We start from the raw sequence: 12,802 nt of genomic DNA on the forward strand, positions 1-12,802 counted from the left end.
GACACTGACGCGACTCGCAGGTCTGCTGGCAGGCAGCAGCCACCGGCCACCGGGCACCAGCCACCGGGCACCAGCCACCGGGCAGCGGCCGCACGCCAGGCAGCCTCGACATAGTCAGTACCACCGGAAAAGTCCCATCCCGCATCTGGGTGCCAGTGCAACATTTCTAACCATCAAACAACTGTAGTAGGGTTTAAATCAAACTTGCGAAAACAAAAGTGACAAGTAGCTAATGTATGTTAATAAAATAAAGCAGAACACATGCAGAAGACACACGCAATAACTGTTGAACACGTTTATTGGATCAGAGCCGCAGCTGATTTGACACATGAGACTCCGATAATCTTAGCTGGCTGTTAGCCTGCTCTGGACCAGGCTAGCCGCAAAGAATAAATCTCCATGGTTACTTGGCTGGGCTTAATTCAATCTGGTTTCGTGCAACCAAGGCAAGCTAAATTCATCAGGATAACTGAATATCCCGGCTTAATCCCTATCCTAGTTTCGTGCAACAGGCCCCCGGCGGCTGTCAAACTGGGCAGTTGATAACAACACACAGGCCAAAACACAAACAGAAACTCCGTCATTACAAACGGAGAAAATACCGGCATTAGCATTGTTGTCAGAAAAGATAGTATTTCAACTTTTTTCCTTGTTTCCTTAATATCTGATGACGCATTGTGGTCATTTTGGGATTTATTAAAGTAAATATATTACATTTTGACCCTTTAAATGATTACTGCATTATCTTCCACCCCTCCTTCTCTATCTATGACGGTCGGCTTTTCCCTCCACCAATAAATTACTTTTCATCACTGGTTCATTGTTTTTGTAAATTCAAACTTCATTTATATTGAGAAATAGCATGAATTTTAATATATACTGTATATCAATTCAATATAATACTTTGTGTGACCTTTGACCTTGAACCCTTTCAGGGCTACAAAATGGACGACCTCCTGACCTCTTACATCAGCCAGATGCTGACGACCATGACCAAACAGCGAACTACCCGGGGCAACAGCAAGTGAGCAGAGCTGGAAACTCATTGATTGCAACCAATCAATCAATCCTGCATTCACTCACACACGCAGTGTGAACACATGAACAAAAGCTCTTATTTCATACAAAACTGTGTGAATTGTTACACAAAGTGGTTATTAATGTAGTGTATTGGTGTTTAGCTGTGACACTGTAATGCCAACATTTTCATTTATGTTATTATGTATCGGCCCTGTCTTAAAAAACTCACCTATTGCCTTTAAATTACCTTTTCCCACAGTAACACACGTAACGCAACAATTGGAAAATGGATGGCTTTCTATCAGCATTATAATCACTGTAAACTGCTGGTCATTTTATCTGCCGTCTTATTTACCACTCACAAGTTAGTAATCTCCTGCCACAAACGCTTGATCGGGTCCAGTCAGATGTCTGAGAGCATTACCCTATATGTCTTAATGGTCTTTGATGCTTTTAGTTTGAAAGTCTCCTCTAGAAATATATGTTATTTTGTATTAAGGGTTTGTGTTGTACATGGAGGACAAAACGATGTACAATGGTTCAACCAGACAGGGAAAGAGACAAAGATCCCTCTGAGCAACATATGAGCAGAATATGAAGAGAAGATATCAGCAGTCATTGGTAAAGAAACTGGAAGCTTAGCATCATCATGTGTGCAGATTTAAATAGGAACAGGTTCCTGTTCTAGTGGCAATTGCACAATAATGCAGCCTGTATCACGCTGGAATTAACTGGCAAGCTCTTCTTCAAACTTCACAATCCAAACAGAAGGTCAGTCTAGGGTTAGCACTATTGGAATGTCAGAACATACGGAGGACTGACAAATCACAGTTTAAACCTCTTTAATCTAAGCACTGAGTGGACTGCAGCAGGAACAAAGAACTGGACTTTTCAAATTTATTTTGCCCTTTCATGCAGCACTGTGGGGACATCGACTGAATGGAAGTTTGAATCATTTCATTCATCTTTTGGGGCCAAAACTATTTCAAATATAAACTGGTGTCTGTTTTAACAAAGAACAAAAACATCAATATAACAGCTGATTACAAACTTTTTAACGGTAGTGCATGTCATTGAATCATCAGTCAGTTTTCTCCGTTTATTATCTCTGTGCTGTCTGATGTAAGGGGCTTTTAATGAGTAAACTATTTTTAGGCTTTTTGAGATATACAATTAAACACTGTGTTTTCTCAAATACCGGCATCGGTGTCAAGACAACAAAACGTTCTAGCTACTGGCTTTATTTACAGAAACAAAATGTGAATGAAAATCTGAAACAGTTGGAAATTCCCAAAAAACTTGTTAATTTGTGTTGTGAAGTAGCTTAATTTTTTCATCGCATCCTTATTTATGCTCAGAATTGTTATAACTTTACCAAACCGGCATCAAATATAGTCACTTTTGTAAAACCTATTATTTAACACACAACCCTTCAGCTCTTGTTTTGTGTTCTTTTATTTGATAAATTGACAATTTGACAATTTATGTGGTCAAACTTGGAAACATTAAGAAGAAAGAGGCAATCTGGATTTAAACAAGTCATACATGTGCAATGAAAAATACCATATGTGTGCCATAAAGTTCAAACGCCCCTTCCTTCTTTATGTGTTAGACTATTTGTAGAACATGTATACACAGACTGTAGATGGTGACCGGTGTCTTCTAAATGTACAAACCATTAGCGTTGATTTTTAAGCATGAAGTCCTAATCATACCACTGTATTCTTGGACCTGTGACCAGATATCTTGATGTAGACATTAATAAATGATATTTTGCAAAGAGCACAGAGGTTTATTTCTCTTAAATATGGGCTGCACTGAAACAACAGGAGTTGGTTTATATTGTATATTAGTCTCACCTGTTCAAGGTAAGTCCTTTTCAATGGCTAAAAAAAAAAGTCTTGACGCCGCTGCATGTTATGGTATAAATACGTATCTATTGAATGTTTTCATTCACAGTTTTGTATTCATTCATGTATATAGTTTACAGTGAAAATAAGGCAAAAAAGGACAGTGTTCTTTGTCTTCAATATGGAAATACATTTATTATAAAGCATCAGGTCTGTAAAACCACCAATTGTCATTTTTACACTTCAGTTTCTGTACAAATTAAACATACTGTATGTGTTAATTATTGATGTGAAGTATGCTTCTCAGAGGCAGCTGTTAATGCTCAGTGACAGTTGCCAGGTTGGGCATCTTCTCTGCTTGGGAGTTGCCACTGGTGACTGACCATATATCACTCATTTCTGTAATAGAGTTCAGAAACAGATACTAGGTAAGGATTATACAATGCATAAAAAGAACTAGTACAGTATGTACAAAAAAAAAATCAAAGTATAGAATGTCTTTAAAAAGTCACAGTATACTGTGGTAAGTCATGAAAAAGTTATAGTACGTCATAAAAAGTAAAAAGAAGTCATAGTATAGTATGTCGTAAAAAGTTACACAAAAAAGTTGTAGTATAGTATTTCATAAAAAAGTCATGAAATAGTATGTCATAGAAAATACACAAAAAAGTCATAGTATAGTATGTCATAAAAAGTCAAAGTCATGTCACAAATGTTTTAAAAAGTCAGTTAAAAGTCATAGTATGTCATAAAAGTAATAAAAATAGCATGTCATTAAAAAGTCATAAAAATGTCATAGTATGTCATAAAATGTCATGTCATAAAAAGTAAAAAAAAGGTCATAGTGTAGTATGTCATAAAATGTCTTAGTATGTCATAAAAAGTCAAGAAAGTCATAGTAAAGTATGACATAAAAAGTTATAGAATGTCATACAAATAAATAAAAGAGTCATGGTATGTCATAAAAAGGTTAAAAAAAATTATAGTATAGCATGTCATAAAAAAGTTGTACAGTACGTCATGAAAATCATAGTAAGGTATACCATAGAAAAGTCAAGAAAGTCATAGAATAGTATGTCATAAGTCAAAAAAGTCATAGTATAATGTCATAAAAGTCTTAGTAAAGTATATCATAAAAAGTTAAAAAGTCATAGTATGTCATTAAAGTCTTAGTAAAGTATATTATAAAAAGTTAAAAAGTCATAGTATAGTATGTCATGAAATAAATAATGTCATAGTACAGTATGTCATAAAAAGTCATAGTATAGTATCTCATAAACTTTTTTTTTTAAAAGTCATAGAAAAGTTTAGTATGTCATAAAAATTATACAAAAAAGACTTAGTATATTATGTCATAAAAAGTGTTTTAAAAAGTCATAGTATGTCATAAAAAAATCATAAAAAAGTCATAGTATAGTATGTCATTTTTTTAAGTCAATATAGTATGTCAAAAGGTCATAGTATAGTACATCATAAAAAGTCATAATATATTATGTCAAAAAAAGTCATGGTATAGTATGTCATAGAAAACACACAAAAAAGTAATAGTATAGTATGTCATAAAAAGTCAAAAAGTCATAGCATGTAGTGAAAAGTCAAGAAAGGCATAGTATAGTAGATCATAAAAAGTCATAGGTCATAAAAAGTCATACTATGTCATAAAAATCATCGTATAGTATGTATAAAAAGTTATAGTATGTCATAAAAAGTATTTTTTAAAGTCCATATACTATGTCAAAAAGTCATAGTATAGTATATCATAAAAAGTTTTTTTAAAAGTCAGTATAGCATGTCAAAAAGTCATATGAATGAATATAAATATATTATAGTATATATATTATTTTTTTATTTTTCCCGTGCAAATCACTCCTGTGACACTCGACGACTCCACACTCATGGCTGCAACCACTTGTCGTCGGCAGCAGTCTTCTGGCCCCCAGCGGGCTGCAGGCTTGTGTTTTTACCATGCAGAGTCTGGACCCAAGGCCACGCAGACCGACAAGCAGGAAACGGAGTCGCAGTGCACCGTCCCGGAGGCTCTGACACACTTTCCGCACTCCATGTCCAAACATTACATCCAAACGGAGAATTTGCCTCTGAAAACGAGTCTTTGTAAAAACTCCAGCCAGAGTGGAGATTTAGGAAATCTTCGTTTGCATGTAAACTGAGACAAATGGAGGTTTAAGCAGCTTTTTTTTTTTTAAGAGCGAGGAAGTGATTCATTACCGTTGTTGCTGGTTTGCTATTTTCAGGGTTCTGATTGGCTAACGTGGGCTTGAGCTTCTTGTTACACTGTCATCTACAGGTTTGGCATGCTCTTGACGGCATATATTCACGGGTACTTGTAACCGAACACTGAAAGCTGTGCACAATGTTATTTTTTTTAAATGGAGAGGTTGAAATGTCCGTTTATGACAATAGTCGGTCTATATCGCTGTTTTTTTTTTTCACGCGTGATCAAGGTGGCAGGCGTGTCTCGCTAAGGTGGCTGCCTTAACTGCAAAGTGCTACGGAAAACCCTGGTAGTCTGTCATAAAAAGTACCAAAAATAAATTTCAGTATATAGTATAATACGTCATAAAAAGTCTAAAAAGTCATAGTATGTAATAAAAAGTTATAAAAAAAAAAGTCATAGTATAATATGTCAGGAAAAGTCTGTGGAAAAAACTGTTTCAAAAGTCTCACCTCTTTGATTTTACCTTTCACCACATTTCTTTACAGTGGCTCACCTGTTTTGAACTTGCTATAAGTGCCGTTTTCCAGTGGGACGTTGCTGCCCGAGCAGAAAGCCAGTCCTCGCTCTCGCCACCTGTCAGAAAACACAACATGATGTGACCGATATCATATCTACATCTACATATTATTCAGATTGCATACAGGTAAGGATCTCCTGCTAACTGCCGTCCACTGTGGTTCTGTAATTCACCAGTGGAAGATGAAGATGATGGTGATCAGCACGAGGGACATCAGATCAGTGAGAATCCACATCAGGTTATACTTGTCTGGACTCTGAGAGACAAACAGAAGTAAAAAGGGAAGTCAGTGTTTAATATGCAGACATTATTTACACGTACAGGTAAATAAAACTAGTGTTCTCTAAAAAGACCCCATTTTTGTATGGATATCTAACAATACAAAATAATAAAGTGTAAACTCTCCTCATGAAGATAACATGTTAATTAAAGGATTCCCTCATTAACCGAGATAGATAAACAAGTTAATATTTCAACTTCATTATCTACCGGGTAGTTTAATCTACAGCAATTCATCATATTCTATAAAGATCATAATTTATTTGTAGCTTCGCTGTCCTGTGATAACCACGTCAACTTTTCCTTGTTTTCCGGCTGATCAAAGAGGCTTTGTAAAGACTTTATTTGGCTTAAGAATTTTTTCAACACAAAGGAACACTTCATCCTTCAGTTTATTGCAAACATTTAAAATGAACACATCTGGCGACGGACCAGGAAGAGGATGAAAAACTTTCATTAAAGAAGTAAAGAAAGGTGTCAGACAAATTTAGTGGAATAAAAAGTATAGTATTAACCTCTGAGATGTAGTGAGTAGAAGTATAAAGAAGCAGAAAAACTCAAATAGACATTCAAGGTACTTGTACTTTACTTGAATAAATGTACACAGTGCGGCTTGTAGCTGATATGTTACCATGAGGAAGAGAGGGGAGCGCATGGTGCCGAGGAGCTGGGGGGCATCGGTGGTGACCGACTGGACTCCAGTACACCAGGCCAGAGAGAAGAGCCACGGCTGGCTGATCACATACAGGTTGGTGGTGATGTTCACTGCAGCCAACTCCCTGCACACAAGTGAGGAGAAAAGTCCTGATGTGTCACAAAATACCAGGGGTCATCTTTCATGCCCAGACACACACCTGGTGAGCTCAGTGGACATGGAGCTGTAGTGCAGGTTGAGTTTGACGATGTGGTCTCTCTGGAGCTCCTCTAGAGAGAGCCGACTGCCTGATGTCTGCTGGAGCTCGGGATGGATGCTTTTGACAAAGGCCCGCTGATCTGACGGCAGCCACAGCACCTAGTGAAACACGCACACACAGAATTTATAATGGAGTCTGGTGTGAAAACATCTTTTTACAGAACTGAACCTAATGCAGCTGACATTTACTTCACTACTCCTTGGTTGTAGTTAAAAGGTCTAGTGTTGTGGCCAGTGTTGTTAGCTCAGTTGGTATTGAGGTTTACTCGACACAGCGGCAGCGGGTTTGACCCAGACCTGCGGCCCTTTGCTGCATGTCAGTGCCCATCTCTCTCCCCTTTCATGTCTACATCATTCCCATTGAAATAAAGGCCTGAAATGCCTAAAAAAGGTCTAGTGTGTAGGATATAGGTGATTTATTGGCAGAAATGAGCCCTTTATAGCTACATATAGGGAGTGGGTCGTCTTCCACAGAGTCCACCATGTTGCGCACCCATGTTTCTACAGGAGCCCAGAACAGACAAACCAAACGTCTCTAGAGAAGGCCATTCATGTTCTCACAGAACACGCTTGGCACATGAAAGAAGTGGTCATATCTAGATGGTTCATCCATCTTAGCTTTGCCCTACAAGTCTAGCTATCCTGACCCTTCTAGATGGTTAGAAGAATCTTGGGGAACAGAGGTTTAGCTATGTAAATTTAATGTAATGGTAACACATAAGAGGGTCAAAAACTGGAGCCCAAAGACTGCAGGTCAACACGCTAACCTTTGTGGTACAGGCCCCTGAAGCCAACAATGTCTCTCACTTTTTCATTATTTAGCTGACTGTCCATTTGGTGGAGCATCATAAACTGGAGTAAAGGAGGACATACGGACCTGCGAGGACTGAATGGAGGACTCGATAACATCCAGCGTGCGTTGGATCCAGGAGTCTCTAAATGGGTGACCACTGGGTGGATAGTAGAGGTCAAAGATCACCAGTTGATTTCTCTGAGCTGCCAGCTGGAGGAAGGCTTGCAGGCTGCAGACACGCTGCTTTCCTGCCTGCATTCGCTCCTCTGCTCCCAGAAAGCCAGCTGTACCAAACGGATTGTGCTGGAAGGGACAACCGTCAATATCTAATTATTACTGTGACATAACATGCAGGCCACTATGTTCTTCATCTGCCGGCTGGTGTTGTAGTACGGGGTGGATACTGATCAGCCTGTGAAAATAGTTGTGTAATGTCTTTTATAGCTCTGGAAAAGCGGTGTCAGGTCTGAGAAAAGAGCTAGTGACAAAGATAAACTCAGTATAATAAAGTACTGCAGTACGTTTACTATTGTTATGCGACTCACAGAGAGGAACCAGGCCCCTGCGTTCAGGCTCTCCAGCTCGGCCCAGGTGAACATGGCAGCCGGGGTGTCAGTTCGGTTGGGGAAAACCTGGTGGACGTTGGTGGTCCGTTGCAGGGTGTGGTCATGCATCAGGAAAGGCACCCCATCAACGCTACAACCACGACCACAACTAATTATTTCAACAGTGTAGCCAAGAGAAATCCTAACATTATATTTAATGTATAAAAATAAACCAAGTCTCAGGATCTGTTTGAAATCTCATAACATACTATCATAATAAGTATCATTTTTTTAAATGGCTAAGTATGACATTAAATTTAATAAGTAGTGCATTCTGTCTGCATAGTATATGGATTTTGTCTACGCGAAAAATGCCCCGATTTATACTTGAGATTAGCAAGAATTTACGAGAATGAGACGTGAGTTTACTGGATATACTCAACTGCCTGAAGCCAATGGCAGACTGCAAGGCAGATGGTTAAAATAATTAACCATTAAATAAAATAATTGCGAATGATGGCGAGTGGCATCAAGGTACAGTTAAGAAGTTGGTATGCGCTTTCCAAGACAAGCTCCGTTTCAGACCAGACTGAAATATCTCAACAACTATTGGATGTACAGCCATCTTGTGCAAACATCAGGTCAAAATTAATTCTTTGGTTTATGCCTAAATTCCTGCAAAATTGGTAACATTTCCATCACCTTCAGATGCACTGTGTTCAGTGATAATTAGCAAATGTAAGCATGCTAACACGCTAAACTAAGAGGGATAAACATTACACCTGCTAACATCACTTTATTTGACTTTTTTTACAATGCCCCATATATACACCGTACACATTCACTGCTGACTGACCTGATAGTGACATCCGTCTCCAGACCTTCACTGCCTGCTTCAACGGCTTTCTCAAATGACATCAATGTGTTTTCTGGAGCGAGCTGCAAATGGAGTTAAACACGATACATGATAACCAAGACACCATCAGTACATTCTCATGCAGTAGGTTGGGCACTTGAAGCTGTAGTCAGTATCTGTAGTTACTCTTTCAGTTGAAGTGTTTAGATTTTGCAGAGCTAAAGAGGGGAAAGCACTGCTCCAAACAACTGCGACAGGAAGGATGTGAGCAAAACACAGAGCCACAAAATATTTAGTATCACACTGCTTTGCATAGGATTTTGTCACTCATCCAGACTTTAAATTTCCTCTTTGATAAAGGAGTTTTGGTCATTTTTCTTGTGTGAAAGATGTAGATTTTGCAGAATCATATAATATATATATATATATATATATAAATAATATGATTAAATATTAATTGTAGCAAAAAATGAATTACTATTTCATAATCAGTTTTTTTTTAAGCAAAAATGCTCAAATACTCTCTGGATTCGTCTCAATAGTAAGCCATGGTTCTGCTCGAGGTTTCTGCCTCTTAAAGGAAGTTTTTCCTTGCCTCTGTCGCCTAGTGCTTGATCTTGGTGGGTTTCTCTAAATAACATCACAGTGTACGGTCTAGACCTGCTCTTTATGAAAAGCGCAATGAGATAAATGTTGTTGTGATTTGACAGTTTATAAATAAAAATTAATTTAATTGGTTGGATAAAACAAGCAATTTAAGAAGGCCTCGCATAAAGAAAAAGATTTTTAGTTACTGCCCTAAACCGGAATCAAATTTTTCATTTATTGTTTATTCAATATCTTGAAGGAAAAAATAAACAAATAATACAAAAATTGACATTTTCCATTTTCTTTGCACTTATAATTCAGTTCAGGGGACTGGAGTCTTACATCAGACTGGATCAGGAGACCCGTGCAGCGTAAAACTGTTCAGGGGACTGGGGTCTTACATCGGACTGGTCCGATGTAAGGACTCCTGATCCAGGATCATCCTGTCAAAATGCTTGATAGTAACTGTTCTTGCTCACCATGGGTGCTCCTCTGTGGCCAATGAGGGCTGGTGCGGGGCCAAGGGTCCCTTCCTCTTTGATACAAGGAGATTTCAAACCAAGGGGCACCAGGTAGAGAGCAGACAGGATGGACAGGTAGACCCCCATGATCAGGCCTCGCCTTACTGAAACACAAACCCTGACTCTTGGTTCCAAGGTGACTTTACTTGATAATTTTTTTTTATCATAAAATCATCACTTACAGTCCACCATGAAGCCTACGAACTCACTGCCTACAAAGACGCCCTCATTGCTGCTAAGTCTGTCTCCTTCTCCAACATCCTCACCGACCCCTGCCAAAACCCCAGAACCCTCTTCTCCACAATGAACAACCTCCTCAAGCCTCAGACCAACACCCTTCCTTCCTCTACTCCGGATCTCTGCAACTCATTCATCCACATTTTCACGGACAAAATCAACATAATTTATAAATCTCTATCCCCTGTGTCTGACCTTCCAGTACCTACTCCAGCACCAACCACAGCCCCTCTCCTCCCCATCTCACCTGACCCCTCCTCCACACTGCCTCCTCTCCCAGTTTGACCCAGTCATCCCTCCTGAAATCTCAAAACTCATCAGCACTTCCAAACCCAATACCTGCTCCCTTCACCCCCTCCCTACTTCCCTCCTGAAGTCCTGCCTCCCTCTCAGAATAAAATGTACATAAATATACATTTATCTCATATTTACTCTAAACCTATACAGTGGTGTGAAAAAGTGTTTGCCCCCTTCCTCATTTCCTGTTCCTTTGCATGTTTGTCACACTGAAGTGTTTCGGAACATCAAACCAATTTAAACAATAGTCAAGGACAACACAAGTAAAAACAAAATGCAATTTGTAAATGAAGGTGTTATTATTTAAAGGGGAAAAAAAATCCAAACCATCATGGCCCTGTGTGAAAAAGTGATTGCCCCCTTGTTAAACATACTATAACTGTGGTTGTCCAACACTGAGTTCAATTCTCTAGCCCACCCAGGCCTGATTATTGCCACACCTGTTCACAATCAAGGCATCACTTAAACAGGAGCTGTTGACACCGTAAGGTCCACCAGAAGATCCTTAAAAGCTACACATCATGCTGAGACCCAAAGAAATTCAGGAACAAGAGAAAGAAAGAAATTGAGATCTATCAGTCTGGAAAGGGTTAAAAGCCATTTCCAAAGCTTTTAGAATCCAGCGAACCACCGTGAGAGCCATTCTCACAAATGGCGAAGACATGGAACAGTGGTGAACCTTCCCAGGAGTGGCGGCCGCCCAAAATTACCCAAGAGCGCGAAACGACTCATCCAAGAGGTCACAAGACCCCACAAAAACGTCCAAAGAACTGCAGCTCACTTGCCAGTTAAGGTCAGCGTTCATGCCTCCACCATCTGGAAAAGACTGGGCAAAAATGGCCTGCATGGCAGAGTCCAAGGAGAAAACCACTGCTGAGCAAAAACATCAAAGCTCGTCTCAATTTTCCAAACACATCTTGATGATCCCCAAGACTTTTGGGACAACATTCTGTGGACCGATGAGACAAAGTGGAACTCTTGGAAGGTGTGTGTCCCAGTATATCTGGCGTAGAAGGAACACTGCATTTCATAAAAAGAACATTATACCAACAGTAAAATATGGTGGTGGTAGTGTGATGGTCTGGGGCTGTTTTGCTGTTTCAGGACCTGGAAGACTTGCCGTGATAAAAGGAACTATGAATTCTGCTGTCTACCAAGAGATCCTGAAGGAGAATGTCCGACATCTGTTTGTGTACTCAAGCTGAAATGAAATGGGTTCTGCAGCAGACAATGATCCTAAAAACACCAGCAAGTCCACCACCGAATGGCTGAAGAAAAACAAAATGAAGACTTTGGAGTGGCCTAGCCAAAGTCCTGACCTGAATCCTATTGAGATGTTGTGGTATGACCTTAAAAAGGCCGTTCATGCTCGAAAACCCTCTAATGTAACTGAATAGGACAATTCTGCAAAGATGAGTGGGCCAAAATTCCTCCAGGACGCTGTAAAGCTCATTGCACGTTATTGCAAACACTTGGTTGCAGTTGTTGCTGCTAAGGGTGGCCCAACCAGTTATTAGGTTTGGGGGCAATCACTTTTCACACAGGGCCATGATGGTTTGGATTTTTTTTCCACCTTTTAATAATAAACACCTTCATTTACAAATTGCATTTTTGTGTTACTTGTGTTGTCCTTGACTATTGGTAAATGGTTTGATGTTCCGAAACAATAAGTGTGACAAACATACAAAGGAAACAGAAATGAGGAAAGGGGGCAAACACTTTTTCACACCACTGTATGTTAATCATTTTATTATGAAAGATGAAGTACATGAACTGTATGAAGTGTCTGCTTGTTTGTTGCAAACAGGAAATCTGTTTCAGAGTGTCTCAACAGCAGGACCCGGCTGACTCAGTAAAACAGAACCTTGTAACCAAGCTGATAAGCAACTGAAAAAGGAGAAGCACAAAGGTCACTCAAGGAGTGCAAGCAAAAAGAGGAAGTTCGCCTCCACTCTGGGGTTTTAGGGTGACTTAAAGTTCAAGCCTGTTATACCAAGAAAAGTTATACAAAAAAAGGTCATGCAAGTTATTGCTCCCCCTCCCTTAGGCACATTCTGCTTTGTAACTAGGGAACGTCCTAAATAAAATAAAAGAGGGAACGGCAGAGAATACTCAGAGCGGTCGGAGGTTGTAACTGAGTACATCTCTGT

The 12,802-nt window shown here is 39.3% G+C and overlaps 2 protein-coding genes across 8 annotated transcripts in view; one reads left to right on the forward strand and one right to left on the reverse strand.

Moving 5' to 3' along the window:
- The window catches only part of myo7ab (myosin VIIAb), a 55,483-nt gene extending 53,674 nt beyond the window's left edge, over positions 1-1,809 (forward strand). For all 5 annotated transcript variants that reach the window (XM_032534435.1, XM_032534436.1, XM_032534438.1 and 2 more), the window contains one exon: positions 936-1,809. In XM_032534435.1, the coding sequence (XP_032390326.1) occupies positions 936-1,028 (93 nt within the window). In that variant the 3' untranslated portion in view covers positions 1,029-1,809. The remainder of the gene's footprint in view (positions 1-935) is intronic.
- Positions 1,810-2,678: 869 nt separating this feature from the next.
- gdpd4b (glycerophosphodiester phosphodiesterase domain containing 4b) overlaps positions 2,679-12,802 on the reverse strand; it is an 18,790-nt gene continuing 8,666 nt past the window's right edge. For all 3 annotated transcript variants that reach the window (XM_032534444.1, XM_032534443.1, XM_032534442.1), the window contains 9 exons: positions 10,077-10,222; positions 9,010-9,092; positions 8,154-8,304; positions 7,693-7,911; positions 6,757-6,914; positions 6,534-6,681; positions 5,797-5,879; positions 5,600-5,679; positions 2,679-3,269 (listed from right to left, as the gene is read on the reverse strand). In XM_032534444.1, coding sequence (XP_032390335.1) covers positions 3,187-3,269; positions 5,600-5,679; positions 5,797-5,879; positions 6,534-6,681; positions 6,757-6,914; positions 7,693-7,911; positions 8,154-8,304; positions 9,010-9,092; positions 10,077-10,222 — 1,151 coding nt within the window. In that variant the 3' untranslated portion in view covers positions 2,679-3,186. The remainder of the gene's footprint in view (positions 3,270-5,599; positions 5,680-5,796; positions 5,880-6,533; positions 6,682-6,756; positions 6,915-7,692; positions 7,912-8,153; positions 8,305-9,009; positions 9,093-10,076; positions 10,223-12,802) is intronic.

Source organism: Etheostoma spectabile, chromosome 13 (genome assembly GCF_008692095.1).
Source record: "Etheostoma spectabile isolate EspeVRDwgs_2016 chromosome 13, UIUC_Espe_1.0, whole genome shotgun sequence".
Classification (NCBI taxonomy): Eukaryota; Metazoa; Chordata; class Actinopteri; order Perciformes; family Percidae; genus Etheostoma; species Etheostoma spectabile.